A 19,767-nucleotide genomic window follows, 5' to 3' on the forward strand; every position below is an offset into this window, starting at 1 on the left:
AGGATAAGGCTAGAAAAGATTGGGGGTCAGGTTACAAAACGTCTCAGATGCAGTATGAAGCACAGGTCTTCTTTAGCAGAAGTAGAGGGCCGAAACAAAATTTTCTTCTTCTTTTTTTTTAATTCCATATAACAAAGACTAAACAAGAAAAACTGCAATAAGGCTGTATTACTCCTGTATGTGGCGTTTGGGGGAAAGGGGGAATACTGAAAAGAGAAATGAATGGATAACGAGAAATCAAAGACTGAATTACGAAGTATATGAACAGAAACAGGTATGCCAGCAGGAAAAGCTAGTCTGTGCCCAGATGGGTCAGTTTTATATCTAAGTTGTTTTTTTTTTCTTCCTCCTTTCAGAAAGCTGCTGCCAAATACGAAGGAGAGCAATACGCCAGACTAGCAACTGAGGGGCTAACAATCCCACTTCCATCTGGGCACAATAAATGGCCACTGAAAACAGTGAACAGGGTTTCAGAAGTCAGCATCAAATGTGGCTCAGTCACTACTGAGCTGCTACAAAGAAAAACCTCTGGCAATATATCTTGGTTATTTTTAACATGGTAAGAGTGAATCAAAATAAAACAAAACAAACAACAACTCATACCTTTCCAGAACAGCAGAAGAGGATGACAAGAAACACGGGCAGAGCTACAGTCAAAATGTAGACCACCCAGAGCCATGGGCGCTCCTCAGCTGCTTCAATCATCTGCCCCACTACCCCTGGCTGGAAAACAAGACAGCACGCATTTCACGGTCTGGCTTTTGACACTAAATATAGGCAGTACTATCCCACTGTTAAATTCCTGCATGGCACTGCTCAGATACCATTTTCACAGGATTCAAGCCTAGATGTCCACACAGTGTAAAAAGGAAATAAAAGTCTCAATTTTCCTGCTGTCTTTATCATCAAGGGTATTTCTCTTTCCTAGGTGTGAAAGCTGGCTTCCCAATTACCTGCAAAGTTTCTTAACCTCAGGGACCAGTGAATGAAGAATTTCTTTTTCTTAGTGTGTCTCCAATTTTCAATTTGGCCTTATGACCAATTATTTGAAAATTCCACTTATTTAATAAACCAAAATTCAATATTTAAGAGTGCATTAAAAGAGATCCTAAATGGAAACCTTTGTTAATCTTTTTACACTGTTTAAACTGGAGAGTCGATGTGCGCTGTGCTAGTCTCTGCTGTGCAGCAGAGTGAGTGATGCATATATCTACTCTTGTGGATTCTGTTCCCATATAGGTCATTGAAGAGTGCTGAACAGAGTTCCCTGTGCAGTACAACAGGTTCTTATTAGTTTCCTATTTTATATGCAGTAGTGTATTTGTCAGTCCCTGTTAACTATATTTTAGCACAATTTTAAAAGAAATACCATGCATATAACACAAATATAGACTCTAAAATCTTTATATTAACCTAATGAAATCATGTCCAAAACCCCAGTATTTTGTCTTTAGTAAACACAGGTCACACTTTCTATGACAACATTCCCAAATAAGGGCAAAGACAAATCTTAGAAGATCGCTCTTCACCAACAGTAGCAATTAGTTACCTATAAAAGCCATAAATGCACAAGAAACAAGGAAGCACGAACCTCAGAAGCCCCGTCTGCGGCTTTCTTCAGGCCCCATCCATCACTGGCCCAGTCGTCAACTACTCTTCGATCACCACAGACAATAAAGTTGTCAAAGAAAATGTCCGAAGTCATAGACCAAAGTTCCAAACCAATAGCACTAAAAGGAGTCATTTTGAAAGGCTCTAGATCTTCAAAGAAATCTGGATTTGGTATTTTCCGTGGTTTCCAGATTCCCTAGAGAAAAGTATTTTAAAAAATCATTTCAGATAATGATCAACACAAATTTACAGTGAACCTAAATAAGATGAATTCTGCATTATCTGTGAAGTAAGTGCTGACCGGGTGAAACTTATCAGGAGGAAAACAATAAATGCTACTAATGCCTCTAAGACGGCTGACTCCAACTACTTCCAATTTCTACTTTCAGTTTCACCCATGACCTTGATTCAGACCAACACCTTGCTCTACCTGGCACATTCCAAGAGCCTTCACTCTTATCAACTAACTGCTGGCAGGAGTAGGAGCATAAATCAGTACAGACTTCTTCAGTGGTGAAGTGTACACGATCTTCAATCAGATATTTCACCTCAGACAACTACCTAGAGAAATAATTGCCACATATACTTAGACTAGTACAAGAAAAATTACTGCAGCAAGGATTCTAAAAGCAAAAGTGGAAATTCACCTAAATGGCCGTCAACAAAACAGCTAAGGGGCAACTTTTCTTATTGCCTGCACAACTAAAAATACACTTAAAAACAGAAAAGTATACACAGTCTATATGTAGAGATAGAACTTACATTTCGAAGTAAGCTGTAAAGTAGAAATTAATGAGTTTAAATAACCTGACTAGAATAGAAACAGAAGTGAGACCAGGGTCGGAATTGTTACAGAGCCACAGTAAACTTGAAGCTTTAAGGTATCACCACCGGTATGATCATCTCATTTGAGCTTCAGAGTCTTTTTATAGCTGAAGATACCGAGGTCAAGCAATGGGCTAACTCATGGTCAGGAAACCAACTTTCACCATAGTCCCCTATCCACGCTACCAGAGACTGCCAGTTTGGATATTTATGGCTGGAGCACCCCTGCCACATGGTAGGAGGGTGTCCAAAACACAAGTTTTCATTTTTGTTTGTTTTTAAGTTATAATGCAATTATGAAAGCTTGTCTTTCCACTTTCTAGGTTTATCTTTTCAACACAACACGTAAGTTCTCTCTTAATTCCGAAGTTTACTTTGTTTTTAATTCAATTCTTTGAATATAGAGGATCAATCTGTGGCAGGCTCACTACACACTCGAGAACTATCTGAACACAAAGAGCTCAATGAAGCAGCTCAACCATCAGGAGGTACCAACCTGGTAGTTAGGGTTGTCAATCATGGGGGGCTTCCATCTGCCCTTATAATTAGGGTTGTCAATCATGGGTCGCTGCCAGACACCGCACCCAGGGGCCGACTCACACTTAGGGTTGGCAATCTGAGGAGCCTCCCATTCTCCATCCATATCTTCATCCCTGTAGAGACATAAACAAACTGCAAGTGGATTCTGTGAAGCAGGACTATGAAAAGCTACCCCAGGGCTTCCCTGAAATCCTGCAGGAATATTCAGCGGCGTACTACAAAGCATCATTTTGTTTCCGCATTTCCAGTAACAAAGGATTTTCTGTGACAGATACATTAAAAAGAGAGATGAAAATGTAATCAATTCAGTTTGTTGAGCTCTACACTTAAGTTTGAGCAGTCGACTACTGGAGTGGGTTGCCATTTCCTTCTCCAGGAGACCTTCCTGACTCAGGGGTTGAACCCAGGTCTCCCACACTGCAGGCAGATGCTTTACTGTCTGGGCCCCCGGGGAAGCCCTGGCTGTATTAAGTACTAACTTTCCTTTCAGTAAAGAGCAGGCAATGTTAAAGTTAACCAACACTCATACCAGTCCTCCGGCCTCTCTGCGTCTGGGTCAGGCACATACTCAGGCTCATCATCTAACCAGCCTTCGGGCTTCGTAGCTTCTTCATCTGGAATCTTAGCAGGGGCATCCTCATCCCTAAGCACAAAAGAAAAAGACAATTAACAACAACACTGGCCACAGAACTACAATGATTACAGTGTGGTCCCACTTTGTGAAATAGCTCCTCCTAGAAATATCTAAAATCATATGCAAGGGTCTAGTATGCAGAATATATAGAGAACTCTTACGATTCAATAATAAAAGACAATTTGATTTAAAAACCAGTAGAGGATTTGAATAAACATTTCTTCAGATATACAAATGCCCAAAAAGCACTCGAAAATATGTTCTACATCACTAGTCATCATTTTGAATGCAAATCAAAACCACAATAAGATACCACTTCATAACCAGTAGGATGACCATAATGAAAAAGGACTGATAAAACTAAGTATTGGCAAGGATATGGAAAAAAATGAAACCCTCCTACATTGCTTGTAAGAAAGCAAAATGGTGCAGCTACCTTGGAAAACAGTTTGGCAGTCCCTCACAAAGTTAAACATAGTTACCATGTGACCTAACAATTACACTCCTAGGAATATACCCAAAAGAAATGAAAACGTATGTTCAACCCAAAACCATTCATTTCAATGTTTATAGCAGTGTTATTCACAACCATAGCCCAAAAAGGGAAACAACCTAAATGTCAATTAAACAAGGAATAGATAAATAAAATGTGGTATCACCCACAGGATGGATTATTATTCAGTCACAAAAATAAAGTATCAACACAAGGTTCCACATGGATGAGTCTTAGAGTCTTAAAACTATTATGCTAAGCCAAAGAAGCTAGACACCAAAGACCATCTTACTAATCCTATATCCAGAATGGTCCAATCCATAAGACAGAAAGTCGATTACTGGTTGCCAGGGGCTGGTGGAAGGGAGAAATAGGGAGGAAGTAACTGCTTCATGGGTATGGGCTTCTTTTTGGGTGATAAAAATGTTTTGGAATTACAGTGGTAACCGCCGCACAACACTATGAATATACTAAACCAGTAAACTGTACATTTTAAAAGGGTGGATTTTAGCATGTGAATTATGACTGTAACAGTCACCCTTCTAAGTTTATCAAGAAGTACCTAATTTCAAAGCTTTCTGCAGTTACTGTAAGACAGTGCCACTTTAGCTGGTAACCAAGGACATCTCCTATTCTTGGTCAGGGTTATGCTTGTTTTAGAACTATGCTAGTTTAAAATTGTGTTAGGACTAAACTTGTCTATCATTCACCTGACCTTTTAAGCTGAACATTTACTTCTCCTCCACAACAAAACAGCTAGTTAAGGAATACAATACCGAACAAGGTGAGTCCAAATCTAATGTTCACCAAACATACAAATAAACTCACTCTTTACACCAGTGCAGCACGTAAGTATCAACTAGAATTTCCCTAAGAAACCTAAGAGGGTGCTTTCACAAATGGAAGATCAGTTTTATCATTTCTCTTTGTTCGCTTTCTAACATTTCCACAAGTCACCATACCAAGAGTTCAAACAGGGTCATATACAAGAGGACAACCCACCGGCTTCCATTTCTGACCACTCTCCAATTCGCATCCTGCATAAAAGGCCGCTCAATTGCCCTCGTGTGTGCTAAGCTCGCGCCTCTTCCTCAACTTTTGCACATGATATTCTCCTTCAACCAGGGAATACCACTTCCCATCTTTACCAGTTAGTTAGCTCCTGCCCACTTTCAGTTCCCAATTTAAAAATACTGAAGCTTGGTATACTTGGTGCTCTGGTCACCATGGAAACACATATTAGATCATTCACCATATGCACGCCAACTTCAGTTGCCTATCTCACAACTACGGTGCGGGCTGTGCAGGCAGCGGTGTGCCCGTGGCTTTGCATTCCAGCGCCCAACAGAGCGCAAAGATCTCCTGAGTACTGTTTAATAGGAGAAAGGTTATTTTTCAAATTAAAATTTTAGGACTCCAGCTTTAAACTGAATTATAGAAGCACGGGAAAGGCCAGGCAAAAAAATGTGAAGTTTTGTCACAAACCAACTGTGCTGCCACAGGCAAACCCTATCATTGGTTTCAGCATTTAGTAGCTTGTAAAATGGTGTGAGGCAGTCCAGATGATCACGACGGCCCTGGTGATCACTATGTGGTCACTACTATTTTCAGCTGTAGTAGGCTGCGCTTTTCCTAACATTTACACTGCATCACAGATTATACAAATTATCAGATTTCAACCATCATTAGATTGCTTAAGCCACATGGAATATATGAAACGCTCCACTGCATTCAAAAACAGGTACCAAAAAGACTCACCAGTCATCTGGTTTGACAGCATCAGGATCTGGTATTTTTGGTCTTTCATCCCAATCTTCAGGCTTCCGGTCTTCTGGGTCCTCAATTTCACGTGAAGGATTTACAGGAGGAGTCATGTCATTTAACAGATTCCCACTGTTCACAACAGATTGGTCCACTAATATTTCAAAACTATTATCTGGATTCAAGACTGAAAAAAATCAAATGCAATTTTTGTAAGTTAATTAGCCACTCATTCCCAAGTTTTCCTTACCACAAAAGATCGTATTTCTAACAGAAGGCAGAAGCATGGAGTAATGACTTTGGGTATTAAGAGTCGGAACACGGTCACGGAGGCTCAGGCAAGTTTGTACTCTTTTCCTTATCTGTCAATCATAAACATTAGTTCTTCAGGTTTTTAGAAATTAAACAGGTAAAATTTTAAAAACAAAATATTCCATGAACATGGGATATGAACACAAAAACATCAAAAAACCAAAAGTATGCAAAGTAACTGCAATATTGGTTTGTCACAAATGGTTACACACAGGTCAACAGGCAAATAAGTTTATTTATTATAACGATCTCCCAGTAGAAAAGACCCATTTCCTCATTTTCTGAGTTGGTATTACCACTATCTATGTTGCCAACAGTTCCAATCACACAAACCTTTTATTTATTAAACCACAAATCTACTCAGGTTGTACTTTTGGACTCCAGTGAAGAATGCAAATGTAACTTTAAATCTATAAAGGTATCTTAAGTGGAATTATGCTAAAGCCTGGATCCTACAACTAAATGTCTAATAGGCAAGTGACTAGATCACAGCACATCCAGAATACTGTGGAAGATAACACAGTAAGTACTATGCTGCTATCCTAAATGATAATGAAGGTGACCAATGTTATCAATGAAACATTCTCACAGAAAATTCTCACATTTTGTTGAGAAGAAATAAAACATATTTAACCTTTAATATAAAATTATGTGTTTACACATATATACATGTTTATTCACATATGGCCAAATACGTATCACAATGTTGCTATTTCAGATACTTTGTCTTTTTTCCTTTCAAATTTCTATGCTGAATATATATACTTTCGTTATAAAGAAAAAAGTTATTGCATTCTTTAGGAAAAGAAGCATGACTACATGTGATCTCAAAGCAGCAGAAAAAGCCTTATGAACATAAAAACCCCATTCCAATGCCTGAATAATTATACTCAACTGTCTACGTGCTGGAGCATCCAAACAAGTTCAACTAGAAGACACACATTTCTATTTTATGTCCTGTTACTTAACATTCTATCAATAAAAAAATAAACAAAGGCAGGAGATGAGTGGAGATCAAGCAAAGAATCTCTTTACAGGACATAAAAGCTTTTCTTAAAATATGTTTCTCAATTCAACCTAAGGAAGAAACATTTCTTTTAGTGCTGAGAAACTAAGTTCTTCTCACCACTATGATATTAAGTCAATAAAGATTGTTATTTGCAGGTCATTTTCATTATAATCTTTAGAAGGATGATAAATGGGTAGTGCCAAAACCCCCTCAAATTAATTAATAGTTTTTCTTACTTAATGTATAAAGATGTGTTTTCTTATCAGTAAAATAGGTCTTCAGATCTGCATCTGGCCTCTTAGCATGCTTTTCTTCATATACACCTGTTTTGGGGTTTTTGTGGCGGAAGATGAAGTGCAATTTATAGTCCTCTCCACATTTATCTGGACCAAACATAATCGTATAGGGGGTCTTGTCGTGGAACTGATCCTTCAGAAACAAAAATGAATTAAGTAACTCAAAGTGTTGAAAAGCAACTTTTCAAAAGTATGATATATCCTCTTACAAAATCCCAAATAGTGTCCTATTTATTCACTTATGAGATTTGTACAGGTACCACTGAAAATAACCAGAAATTTCACTGAGAATGATTAAAAGCATAAAATAATGCATTTATCTAGAGAGTTACTGCTTCTTTTATAAAGTCTGCTAAAACTAAAAATTACATAGGACAGAAACTAAGAAACAGCTTCGAAATTTACATTTCAAATAAAAAGCACAGAAATGTCAAAGTCAATATTTTCAACTTCCAAGATATTTCAACAGCAGGAAAGAAGACCTTTATTTTCACAGGTCTTGGAAAATTTTCTTTCGTTCTCTCTGAAATTCTTAAAAGGTAATTGGGTGGCCACATAAACAGAAAGCACTTACCAGATTGAGCTCTGGGGTTTTGGAAAGTAGTTTCACATAGGCACCGCCACATTCTATCCCATTTTGGAAATTAACTTCATACCTAATTTTAGGGGGAAAAAAAAAGCAGAAACCATATGGCATTAATTTATTTCCCCTTTCCCTCATTTTGATCACATGTTTTATACAGGTTATATGTAAAAATTCCATCTTCTACTGTTATATCCACCCAATCCTCCAAAATTAAATAAGTAAAAAAAAAGAAAAAAGAAAAAAACGTAATGCAGATTCCCAATAAATACTTTCTGCAAAAAATCCAGAAGTTCGTTTGGTATCAGGAGGAAAAATAGCTGATTTATTTTAAAATAATTTATTGGGCATGAAAAAAAAATGTTACAAGATGCTGAAACACATCCTAAAATTTCTATTGCAACATGTAATTATTTTCATTATTTTTTTACATAGAATAACAGTTTTAAACAGGTATCATTCTTCCCAGAAAGCTTCTATCAACCAAGTGTTTTACTTACTGAACAATGAGAGGCTTGGTATCGAAGATGAAGGGCTTGTTCAGCTTAGTAGAGATAGCATGGTGTTTGGCCCGAGACATCAACACAAGTCCTTTATCGCCTGGAAGTTTCGTTTCCTTCATTTCATCTACCTCCCATTTTCCTGCAAGACAACAAAAAATAGTTCTACTCTCTAACTACACCTCTGAAGATCCTTAAATGGTAATAAATAAAACTCCGAGTTGTATAAATTCATCACACAGACAAATGTTTAACCTGTTCCATTTACCTCTAAGAGCTGGCCTATTAATATTAAACACACATTAACTGATAAATATTAGGATATAGTTTTTAAAAACCCAAAGCACATGCATTTTACCAATGCCTAGAAAAGACCTTCCATGTCCAAAATACAGCACCATGGGTAATAAATTATCTTTCTACTTTATAGTATAAAAATTAAAATTAAACAGGTCTAACCCTATAAAATATAACGGGACACACAAAGATAGCAAAGTTCCAAGGAATAACCTTAAAATGTATACATACTACTTTTAAACTAGTCTTGAGATACTATGGAAACATACCATATCTCAATCTGCTGTTATATCTAAATCAAATGCAACTCTCACCATCATATTTCGCAATTTCGTCATCAGTGTCATCTTTCTTGGCTTTGGATAAAATCCACCTGTAATTAAGACATCCCCCCAAATTAAGAATCAAATTACAGTTGGCCTGTAAAAAGAAACAATGTAAATAATAATAAAAACAGGGACAATTCAGCTCTTCTTAGTCCACCTAATCACTCTACTTTCAACTTTTAAATATGTCTTTCAAGTAGTGATATTATACTCAAATCAAAAACTGGTAACAAAAAGTACCAAACTCATGAAATAATTTCACTTTTTAAGACTCAAGAGAAAAAAAAATTTTTCTCAAAGAACAAAATACGAGGTGAAGGGGAAATAAATGGAAGCAAGAACCACATGTTCTAAAAGATTTTTCCTAAATGGGACTGAAAATATAAAATACTATCTAAAAAGGATTCTACTATTCTAGTTACATGATGTTTGCCTCTAAGATTTTTTTCCCCCTACAAAACACTTACCCTGACAGAGTTCCTCTGTCAAAAGAATCAGCAAAATACACTTCCCCAGTTGGAACTGGAGCTTTGTAGGTGACCTGTGTTAAACATAAAAATGAATTAAGAATTAAAATATTCTCAGTAGGATCTATTCTCTTGGTTTGCTTTCAAACTTGCATGACTGGCCCTCAAATTCAACCCATGTAATTTATCTTTGGGACAATATAACAAGGGTTGACAGAGAGAGCAATGAGTATTTTAGCAAATTTTGCTTTCCCTTTGGTAAGGATCCAAAATGTACCTTCATCTTTTGATCATCTCAAGAGGCAAAACAAACAGATTCAAAGGTCATGTCAAACCTTTGGCGATGGCGGACTGCTGGCATCTGGCTTCGGTTTTGAGTCTTCTACCTCTTCAATGACGTCATCAAGGTCATCCTCAATGTCAATCACATCATCGTCATGTCCATCATGAGCTTGAACAAGAGCAGTTCCAAGGACCAGTAACATACACAGCAACCACTTCCCTTCCATGATCTAAGTATTTATTAAAAAAAAGTACAGTTAATTGTATCACCTCCTTTCAAAAATTTTGAACCCTTATTTAAAATTAAGGCTTTCAAATCAGAGCTGAAAGGAACTTTACTGTATTTCATTTCATAAAGAAAGTGAACTCAGAATAACAGGTTTTCCTAAAATCAGTTAGCTAAAAGATCCAATTTCAAGAAAAAATTCAAAGTATAACTCAAACAATTGTCCCCATATAGAATATCATGTTGGCTACACAGACCTAGGGTGTTCAGATATAATTTCAAAATAACTTCTTGCATTTGTAAAGAGCTTTACAATAGACAAAGCCCCTTTTACAGAACAGTTTAAACGAGTTAAAACATTACAATGAAATAACAGAGGAGTTAACTTGCCTCACATTAAAGACTTAATTTAGATTAGATGCTGCTGTTTTTGTCCAAAGATCAAGAAGAATAGGTATGTTTTTTAATTAGTGTTTTAAGGGACTTCCAGGGAACCCTGTGCAAAGCAGGAGACTTGAGTTTGATCCATGGCTGGCGAACTAAGATCCTACATGCAACAGAGCAACTAAGCCCACAGGCCACAATCAGAGACTCCATGCTCAACAAGGTCCTGCATTAAAAAAAAGATCCCGCATGATGCAATGAAGATCCCACCTGTCAGCAACTAAGACCCAATAAGCCAAATAAATAAATAAAACATCAGTTTTAAGATTCAACAAAAAAATATGTTAAACCATGCTGCTGCTGCTAAGTCACTTCAGTCGTGTCCGACTCTGTGCAACCCCAAAGACGGCAGCCCACCAGGCTCTGCCGTCCCTGGGATTCTCCAGGCAAGAACACTGGAGTGGGGTGCCATTTTCTTCTCCAATGGATGAAAGTGAAAAGTGAAAGGGAAGTCACTCAGTCGTGTCCGACTCTGTGCCACCCCATGGACTGCAGCCCACCAGGCTCCTCCGTCCATGGGAGTTTCCAGGCAAGAGTACTGGAGTGGGGCGCCATTGCCTTCTCCGAAAAACAAATAAATATATTAAACCACAGACCAACTATTTTCATCTCTTTTTTCTAAGCCTTCAAGTGTCTTACATATTATATTTGACTGTCATGGATGGTAGTCAATCCTCTCTCCAAAACCACAGATCTAAAGATATAAAAACTGAGCCACATGGATGCACAAAATGATTTGGCAGTAGGTAGTACAGAATTTTAATTCTGCAAGACAAAGAGTTCTGGAGATGGATGGAGGTGAAAGCTGTACAACAATGTGAACATACTCAATGCCACTGAACTTGATGGTTAAGATGGTAAATCTTACAAGTATTTTCACTGCTATAAAATTTCACTGCTATTAAAATAAAGAAAATAGCTTAATTTTTTGGTCACTTGTAAATCAACTTATTCTAATGCTGAATTTAACGCCTAATTCCTTATAAATGCTATAATCCTTTAAAGTGATTAATTATATAGAACTAGATTTTCATGTATCATTTGGCGGTATTTCTTTTATTTATAAATCGTGGGTACTGTTTTCACAAAATGAAAGAAAGTAAAGCTCACTGGACTCCTAGGCAGCACAGAAAATAAAGAAATAAAAGATTTTTATAAAAATAAAAACTCACTCATCATCTTTCCTAGGACTGGTATTAGAATTTAAAAACTCTCAATGTCAACATTCTGCTATGGCTTCTTATATACCAAGAAATGCCAGTAATTTCAATTTTTCACTGGTAAGGCTTCTATTCTCTACCACCAAAATATACAATGGCATAGCAATATTGCTTTGATTTACAACTACACTGGATTCTCTGAAACTAAACAGGCTGATTCAACACTTTTATCTAAATCAACTGTATACAACCTAAAAAGTTCTCACAGAAATAATGCTATAAATGGTAGTTGGGTTCCCAGGGATACTCTATAAATCAAATTAGCCCACAAAATAGTTAAGTCAAAAAGGCAAATGTGATAAGCCTAGTAGCAATTAAGTGAATCACAAAACCAGTGAATTAATAAGGACTATGTACTGATGTTAAAACACTGCTGCTCAAGGAAAAGCTAACCGGGGAGACGAACTAACTACTTACCTTTCAAAAATGGGATTCAGGTAGGGTTCAGTGAGGGAGAGTACAACTGCAGAACAGGAAGACTGATTTTTTTCCTCTAATTTTTAATTTGTTGATATACTGCTGTTATGTTATGGGCTTGCAGGTGGCTCAGTGGTAAAGAATTGGTCTGCCAATGAAGGAGACCCACATTTTGGGAAGATCTGCTGGAGAAGGAAATGGTAACCCACTCCAGTATTCTTGCCTGGGAAATCCTATGGAAGGACCTGGCAGGCTACAGTCCATTGGGTTGTAAAAGATTTGGTCACAAGTGAGCAACTAAGTGCACACACACATACAGCATATACCGCTGTTACAGGCTTAACTGTGTCTCCTACCTCAAATTTGTATGTTGAAACTCGAACTCCCAACATAACTATATTTAGAGACAGGACCTTTAAGGAAGCAATTAAGTTTAAAAGCGGTCATAAGGTTGGGGCCCTAACTGGTGTCTATAGTAAGAGGAAGAGAACCAGGAATCCACGTGCAGAGGTTAAGTCCAACGAGGACGCAAGATGGTGGCCCTCCGCAAGCTGAGGAGGAAGGCCACACCAGAAGCCAACTCTGCCAGCGCCTCGATCACAGACTTCCAGACATTAGGAAAACACTTTTCTGTTGTTTAAGCTGCCCGGCCTGTGGTGCTGTTGTGGCAGTCCAAGCAGACTAACACAATGCTCCTCGAGATGAGTATAATGTCACAAGGCAGCTATTCCTAACTTGAGCGTGCCTCAGGGGGCTTTCTAAAACAGACTGCTGATTGAGTGTGTGCGTGCTGGGCCTTTTCCTTTCTATCAGGTTCCAGGCGATGCAAAGGTTGCTACCTTGAGAACCACTGACTAGGGTTTATGAATCATCAACTTGTGCTTTGTGTTCCAGTTTATAAAAGCACTTTCACAGTTACATTATTTTGCAAACCTCCCTTGAGGTATTACTAAGATGTAGTGAAATGAAAACAACCCAATCATTTACTCAATATCACAACCAATAAGTGAGAGTCAAAGATTTCAGATCTCCTATTTCTATTACACTAGACAAAATGTGGCTGCATCCCGAACACGTGTGAGAGGATAGAAAGGCTAGTCAGGAAGGGTCCTGAAGGGAGTGGGCTGGAACGGAGGATTCAGGCAGGGTTTAGCGAGTGAGGAGTGTGACTGCCAAACAGGTTGCTGGACCGAGGAACCCAGGAAAGGTGGCATCTGCATGAGGGAGGCAGAATAAAAGCAGAAGTTGTCCGGCAGCATAAGGCTACCATCCCAGTCATGAACAGGAAACACACTTCTCTCCACCACCATTTCCCTACAGCCTGAGTTTCAGGACCTGGTTTTTCAGGTTTGAGAAGTCTCAGGCACGTATCTGTTAACTTTCACATTATCTAGAGGGTTGTTAAAGCCGTGGAGGAACCACCATTGCCAAACCATGACAAATCAATTCTCACAGCTGTGTGTTTATGAGCCTAAGCCACTGCTAGTTTTACATATGCTGCTTCAATATTTGCCAAAGTAACTTGCCAATATTCCCAAGAAAATGCTAAACAGGTCTAGTTTCAAGAGCCACTATTAACCCAGCCCAAACATTCCAAATTTTGTTAAAGACTTGGTCACACTTAGAAATAATCCAAAACAATATATTTTAAGGTGATCTTAATTCTCCACTTCATTAATGAAAACCCAATATTACCAAGTAACAAAACCCACCCTCATTTCAGTCCTCCTACCCACACATATCAAAAAGGATGTTGTACTATTATGATTTCTATAAGAAAACACAGGAGAAATTTTAAGCAATCTTGGGTTTGACAAAGAGTTTCCCAATACATCAAAAGCTAGATACACGAAAGAAAAAAATTGGTTGAACTTACTTTAACTCTATGAAAGAAACCTGAGAATTAAAAAACAAATCAAGCTAGGAGAAAATATTTGCAAAATAAATATCTAATAAAGAAATGGATTCCAAAATGTACAAAGAACACAAACGGAACCAGTAAGAAAACAAGCCACCCAATTACAAACTGGGCAAAACATCTAAACAGATACCTCACCAAACAAGATATTTAGATGGCATATGAAAAGATCAGACATCATCTGCCATTGCTAAGTCGCTCAGTCATGTCCGACTCTTTGCAACCCCATGGACTGTAGCCCACTAGGCTCCTCTGTCCGTGGGACTCTCCTACTGGAGTGGGTTGCCGTGCCCTTCTCCAGGAGATCTTCCCGACTCAGGGACCGAACCCAGGTCTCCTGTAGCTCCCGCACTGCAGGCAGATTCTTTACTGCTGAGCCACTGGGGAAGCTCTTTCATCTGCCATTAGGTAACTGCGAACAATGAGATACTACAACACCCCTATCAGAATGGCTAAGATCCAAAACACTAGCAAGGATGTGAACTAACAGGAACTCGTTTTTCACTGCTGGTGAAAATCTAAAACTGCAGGCACTCTGGAACATACTCTGGCAATTTCTTACAAAGCTAACCGTAGACTTACTATATGATGTGTCAATCATGTTCCCAAGTTCTTGCCCAACAGATCTGAAGGCTTACAACTGGACAAAAACTGTCACAAAAATGTTTACAACAGCTTTATCCATAACTCAAAACCTGAAGAAACCAAAATGTTCTTCAGTAGGGGAATGAGTAAACAAACTGTAGTATACCCATTCGATGAAATATTGTTCAGAAATTACAAGATGAGCTACCTAAACTGAAGCACTTTGCTGTACAGCAGAAATTATCACAACATAGTAAACAAACTATAAACTATAATTTAAAAAAAAAAGAGCTATTAAGCCAAAAAGAGACTTGAATCTTTAGTGGATACTGCTGAGAGAAGGCTAACTGAGTCTGAAAAGGCCAATACTATATAATTCCAATTAGATCACATTCTGAAGAAGGCCGAACCCTAGATATCAAAAGAAAAAAAAAGAAAAATCACAGGTTTAGAGGCAGCGGCCAGGTTGAATAGGCAGGCACAGGGGGCTATTCTAGGCAGAGAAACTGTTCTGTATACTGTTGTAATTATGTATGCATGGTACTATGTATTTTTCAAATCCCATAAAATTTAACAGCACAAAGAATGGATCTTGATGTACGGAAATTATAAACCATCATTTAAGAGGTTGAGTGACCCAAGGATACACACAGGATGTGGCGAAACCACCCAACTGTATCACGAACACATGAAGCAACCTCACTCAGAGAGTTGGCGGGAAAAGACTTTTCCCTAAGTAGCTCTGGCAATCAGCGAAGTCTGCAAAACCAGACTATACAAAAGTACTGCTCAAGCTGAACTGACTCACATGAGTATTCCGGGTAAGCATTCGCATACTGCTAAACACATATACCAGGAAAATTAAGTAAATGGATGATGTATGGCAGGGGCCACTTTCAACGCTGAGCGTGGAAATTCTACGGACAAGCAAGACAGAGGCTAAGCTAACCCACATGGGCAAGAGTTAGGAGACTACAGTATGAACTCGTGCTTCTCTTAATATGCAGAGGGCTACATACGGAGTATTTATAGACATGTGCATATGAACAGTCAGTATGCACACATGCATTTTCTTGCTCTATCAGTTAAGAGGGCATACAAGAAACTACTACACCTCTGGAGCAATACAATAAATACCCTAGTATCAAGGATTTTGGTTTCCAATATCATCTCCAATAAAAAGGAAACAGGGTTCCTTGGCTGATTCTAGGATTAGGGCAGCAAACATATAAGACAAGCCTGGAACATCTTGTACCGCCAGAAAGTGACGAAGTGTTCAAAACAAAAACACCCACAACGATGGGGGGCTACATCAAAGGAACAAAAGAGCGAGCAATGGCCAAAGCTGGAACAATACGAGCAATAAATAAGTCGTACTAGATTATATTCTAAAGCACAAAATAAATGCCCATGAATCTACACATTACATTACTGAATAAATAGATAAATGAGACCAAACAAACAAAAGAGGCAAACTTCCCAGGCAGAAATATTCCAAGTAACAGATACAGATAGTCCACTGTCAAGGAGGAGAAACATAACTCCCTACCCTTACAAGTGGGCTACAGAGTGCTCTCCTTCCTGTACGCGAACAGGAGAAGCAGGAATTTACAGTGGGGAAACCCAGCCAACACGACTTCAGCCAGGTGCTCAAGGTAAAGACCAAAAGTGACGTCATGCTGACAGCACATGCCCTTGATACAATGGGGTGAAAACAGTACTTGAGCGCTCGCTTCGGCAGCACGTTAGTAAGACTGAAAATGAACGTGGCTCCTGCGCAAGGATGACACGCAAATTCGTGAAGTGTTCCATATTTTTCGAATGGATAAGAAAGCTGTGGTACATATACACAAAGGAGTATTACTCAGCCATTAAAAAGAATACATTTGAAGAAGATCCGCTGGAGAAGGAAATGGCAATCCACTCCAGTACTATTGCCTGGAAAATCCCATGGACAGAGGAGCCTGAAAAGTTACAGTCCATGGGGTCGCAAAGAGTCGGACACGACTGAGTGACTTCACTTTCACTTTCTAATGAGGTGGATGAAACTGGAGCCTATTATACGGAGTGAAGGAAGCCAGAAAGAAAAACACCAATACAGTATACTAACGCATATATATGGAATCTCGAAAGATGGTAACAATAACCCTGTATGCGAGACAGCAAAAGAGACACAGATGTATAGAATAGTCTTTTGGACTCTGTGGGAAAGGGAGCAGGTGGGATGATTTGGGAGAATGGCATTGAAACATGTATAATATCATGTAAGAAACGAATCGCCAGTCCAGGTTCAATACAGGATGCCCAGGGCTGGTGCACTGGGATGACCCAGAGGGATGGTACGGGGAGGGAGGTGGGAGGGGGGTTCAGGATGGGGAACACGTGTACACCTGTGGCAGATTCATGCAAAAACAATACAATATTGTAAAGTAATTAGCCTCCAATTAAAATAAATAAATTTATATTTTTTAAAAAAAGAAAAAAAAACAACAACAACAGTACTTTAACCTCTGTGGTCTTCCCCAAAATCCATATTCCCTCTAATCATGAGAAAAACATCAACGAAATCCCAACAGAGGGACTGCTGTCCTGACCAGTAGTCCTCAAATGCCAAGAACATCAAAAACAAAGAAAATCTAAAAAAACTGTCACAGCCAAGAGGAGTTTAAGGAGACAAGATGACTAAATGTAATACGGTACCATGGAACATGAGCAGAAAGTAAAAACAAAGGAAATCTGAATTAAATATGGACTTCGGTAATTACCATGATCTGTTCATTAATTATAATAAATGTACTATACTAATGTTGTTAATCATGGTAGAAATGATTCTATAGATTTAAAACGATTCTGTAAAAAATTCATTTTTTAAAAAAGGGATGTTCCGCTGCTGCTGCTGCTAAGTCGCTTCAGTCGCATCCGACTTTGTGCGACCCCATAGACGGCAGCCCACCAGGCTCCCCCGTCCCTGGGATTCTCCAGGCAAGAACACTGGAGTGGGGTGCCATTTCCTTCTCCAATGCATGAAAGTGAAAAGTGAAAGTGAAGTCGCTCAGTCGTGTCCGACTCTTAGCGACCCCATGGACTGCAGCCCACCAGGCTCCTCCATCCATGGGATTTTCCAGGCGAGAGCACTGGAGTGGGGTGCCATTGCCTTCTCCAATGCGTGAAAGTGAAAAGTGAAAGTGAAGTCGCTCAGTTGCAGCCCACCAGGCTCCTCCATCCACGGGATTTTCCAGGCAACAGTACTGGCGTGGGTTGCCATTGCCTTCTCCAGATGTTCCACTATTATGCATAAAATATTTATCTCCTATCCCTCCAAAAAAAAATTTCAGGGCTGAAATATATACCATGGGAATCTAGTCTAAATCTCTTTTCAGAGAAGCTGAGGTACAACAGACTGACTTGCCAAAAACGGTGCCGTCACAATGGGGAGCAGAGGCCACCTCTGCTGTCTCCCGACACTTCACCTGATAATTTTACACCACTTTTGCCTTAGAAACAAAATGATTTTTCGCATATATTAATGTCCAAGAAGACATCTAAGAAGCAGCTTTTTTCTGCCTTGAAAACTCTTCAAGGACTTCTCTGGTGGTCCAGTGGCTGAGAGTTCATGCTCCCAACACAGGGGAGCCGGGTCTGATCCCTGGTTAGAGACCTGGATCCTTTCCGCCCTCTGCCACTACAAAGACCCACTGCAGCCTAATTACTTAATTACTTTGGGAAAATAAACAAACAGAACTCTTCATGTGTCTTAACACTTAGAAACTCCCAAGCAGAGAGTGTAAGGGCTTCCCAGGTAGCTCAGTGATAAAGAATCTGCCTGCAATGCAGAAGATGTGGGTTCAATCCCTGGGTCGGGAAAATCCCAACCTGGAGAAGGAAACGGCAACCCACTCCCAGTATTCTTGACTAGGAAATCCCAAGGACAGAGAAGCCAGGCGGGCCACAGTCCATGGGGTCGCAAAAGAGTGGGACACGACTTAGCAACTAAACAACAAAGCAGACAGCGTATTTCTCAGTTGTCACTATTTTTAAGATTATTAACAGGAAATATGTAACAAGAAGCTCAACAACAAAGCAATAATGCTTTAAAAAAATATATAGCACGTTTCCGCCACTCCCAACTTCCCCAAAGTCCCAGAGCCAATGACTCCTAGATCTAAAATAGCTTAAGAACAAAAGTGAAGAAATTATGTGCCTCTAAACCAAATTAACACTTTCCAGCAGCAAAGAAACAGTAACATTTTCTAAGTCTCTTCACAGTCCATGCTCACTAGGCTACATTACCTCTTCCAGTGCGAGATTTCTCATATTCCTGAATGCCATTGTAGCAGTTTCTCTCATACTTTCTGCTTGAAAGCCATCATTTTCTTGGAGTACTTCATTTCCTGATTTTCCCCTAAGAGCCATTTTATTTTATTTTTTTTCTTCATCACCACAAGGCTATTACCTTAAACTCTACCGCAGTGCCCTTTTGAGCTTGGGTGCAAATGCTAGGTGGATGTCTAATTCGTGACTAAACTACTTAGTGCCACAAACTGTCTCACAGCGGGCCCATTTAAATTCCTATCTTGGCCAAATTACAAACTACTTACAGACTTGCAGGAGAGTAGCAATTAAAAATCAAAACCACAAACAAGAAAAATCTTTTAACATTTATGAGTCTACCAAAGTGAACTTTTCTTAAAAATACCCTTAAGTTGTACGTAAATATAGTTTTGTGTGGCTTTATCGTACGGTATCCCTTAACTACAGCAAAAGTGAAGTCAATAAAACCAACAATATGAGGGCCAAGACTATACAGGCCAAGTTCTGATTTCTGTTGATCCAGAACTTGATCTGGAAATAAAACTTAAAATTTCTAGGTTTCAGAGAAGTGAACAGACTGCACTTCCTTCAAATACTCATTAAATATTTTTCAGCTAGATTTCCCCACCCCACCCCCCCTTTGGCCATGCCACATAGCTTGAGACATCAGGGATCAAACCCAGGCCCCAACAGTGAAAATGCCTACCCGT

The 19,767-nt window shown here is 39.0% G+C and overlaps 1 protein-coding gene and 1 pseudogene across 1 annotated transcript in view; one reads left to right on the forward strand and one right to left on the reverse strand.

The window, feature by feature from the left end:
• CANX (calnexin) overlaps positions 1 to 19,767 on the reverse strand; it is a 31,387-nt gene that overhangs the window by 4,372 nt on the left and 7,248 nt on the right. Inside the window, exons 2-12 of the mRNA XM_052642948.1 lie at positions 9,990 to 10,166; positions 9,655 to 9,728; positions 9,176 to 9,234; positions 8,565 to 8,706; positions 8,056 to 8,137; positions 7,422 to 7,614; positions 5,862 to 6,051; positions 3,506 to 3,619; positions 2,933 to 3,089; positions 1,592 to 1,807; positions 604 to 723 (exon numbers count right to left, since the gene is read on the reverse strand). Coding sequence (XP_052498908.1) covers positions 604 to 723; positions 1,592 to 1,807; positions 2,933 to 3,089; positions 3,506 to 3,619; positions 5,862 to 6,051; positions 7,422 to 7,614; positions 8,056 to 8,137; positions 8,565 to 8,706; positions 9,176 to 9,234; positions 9,655 to 9,728; positions 9,990 to 10,163 — 1,521 coding nt within the window. The 5' untranslated portion in view covers positions 10,164 to 10,166. The remainder of the gene's footprint in view (positions 1 to 603; positions 724 to 1,591; positions 1,808 to 2,932; positions 3,090 to 3,505; positions 3,620 to 5,861; positions 6,052 to 7,421; positions 7,615 to 8,055; positions 8,138 to 8,564; positions 8,707 to 9,175; positions 9,235 to 9,654; positions 9,729 to 9,989; positions 10,167 to 19,767) is intronic.
• On the forward strand, positions 16,473 to 16,564 carry LOC128051807 (uncharacterized; annotated as a pseudogene).

Source organism: Budorcas taxicolor, chromosome 7 (assembly GCF_023091745.1).
Source record: "Budorcas taxicolor isolate Tak-1 chromosome 7, Takin1.1, whole genome shotgun sequence".
NCBI classification, from domain to species: Eukaryota; Metazoa; Chordata; class Mammalia; order Artiodactyla; family Bovidae; genus Budorcas; species Budorcas taxicolor.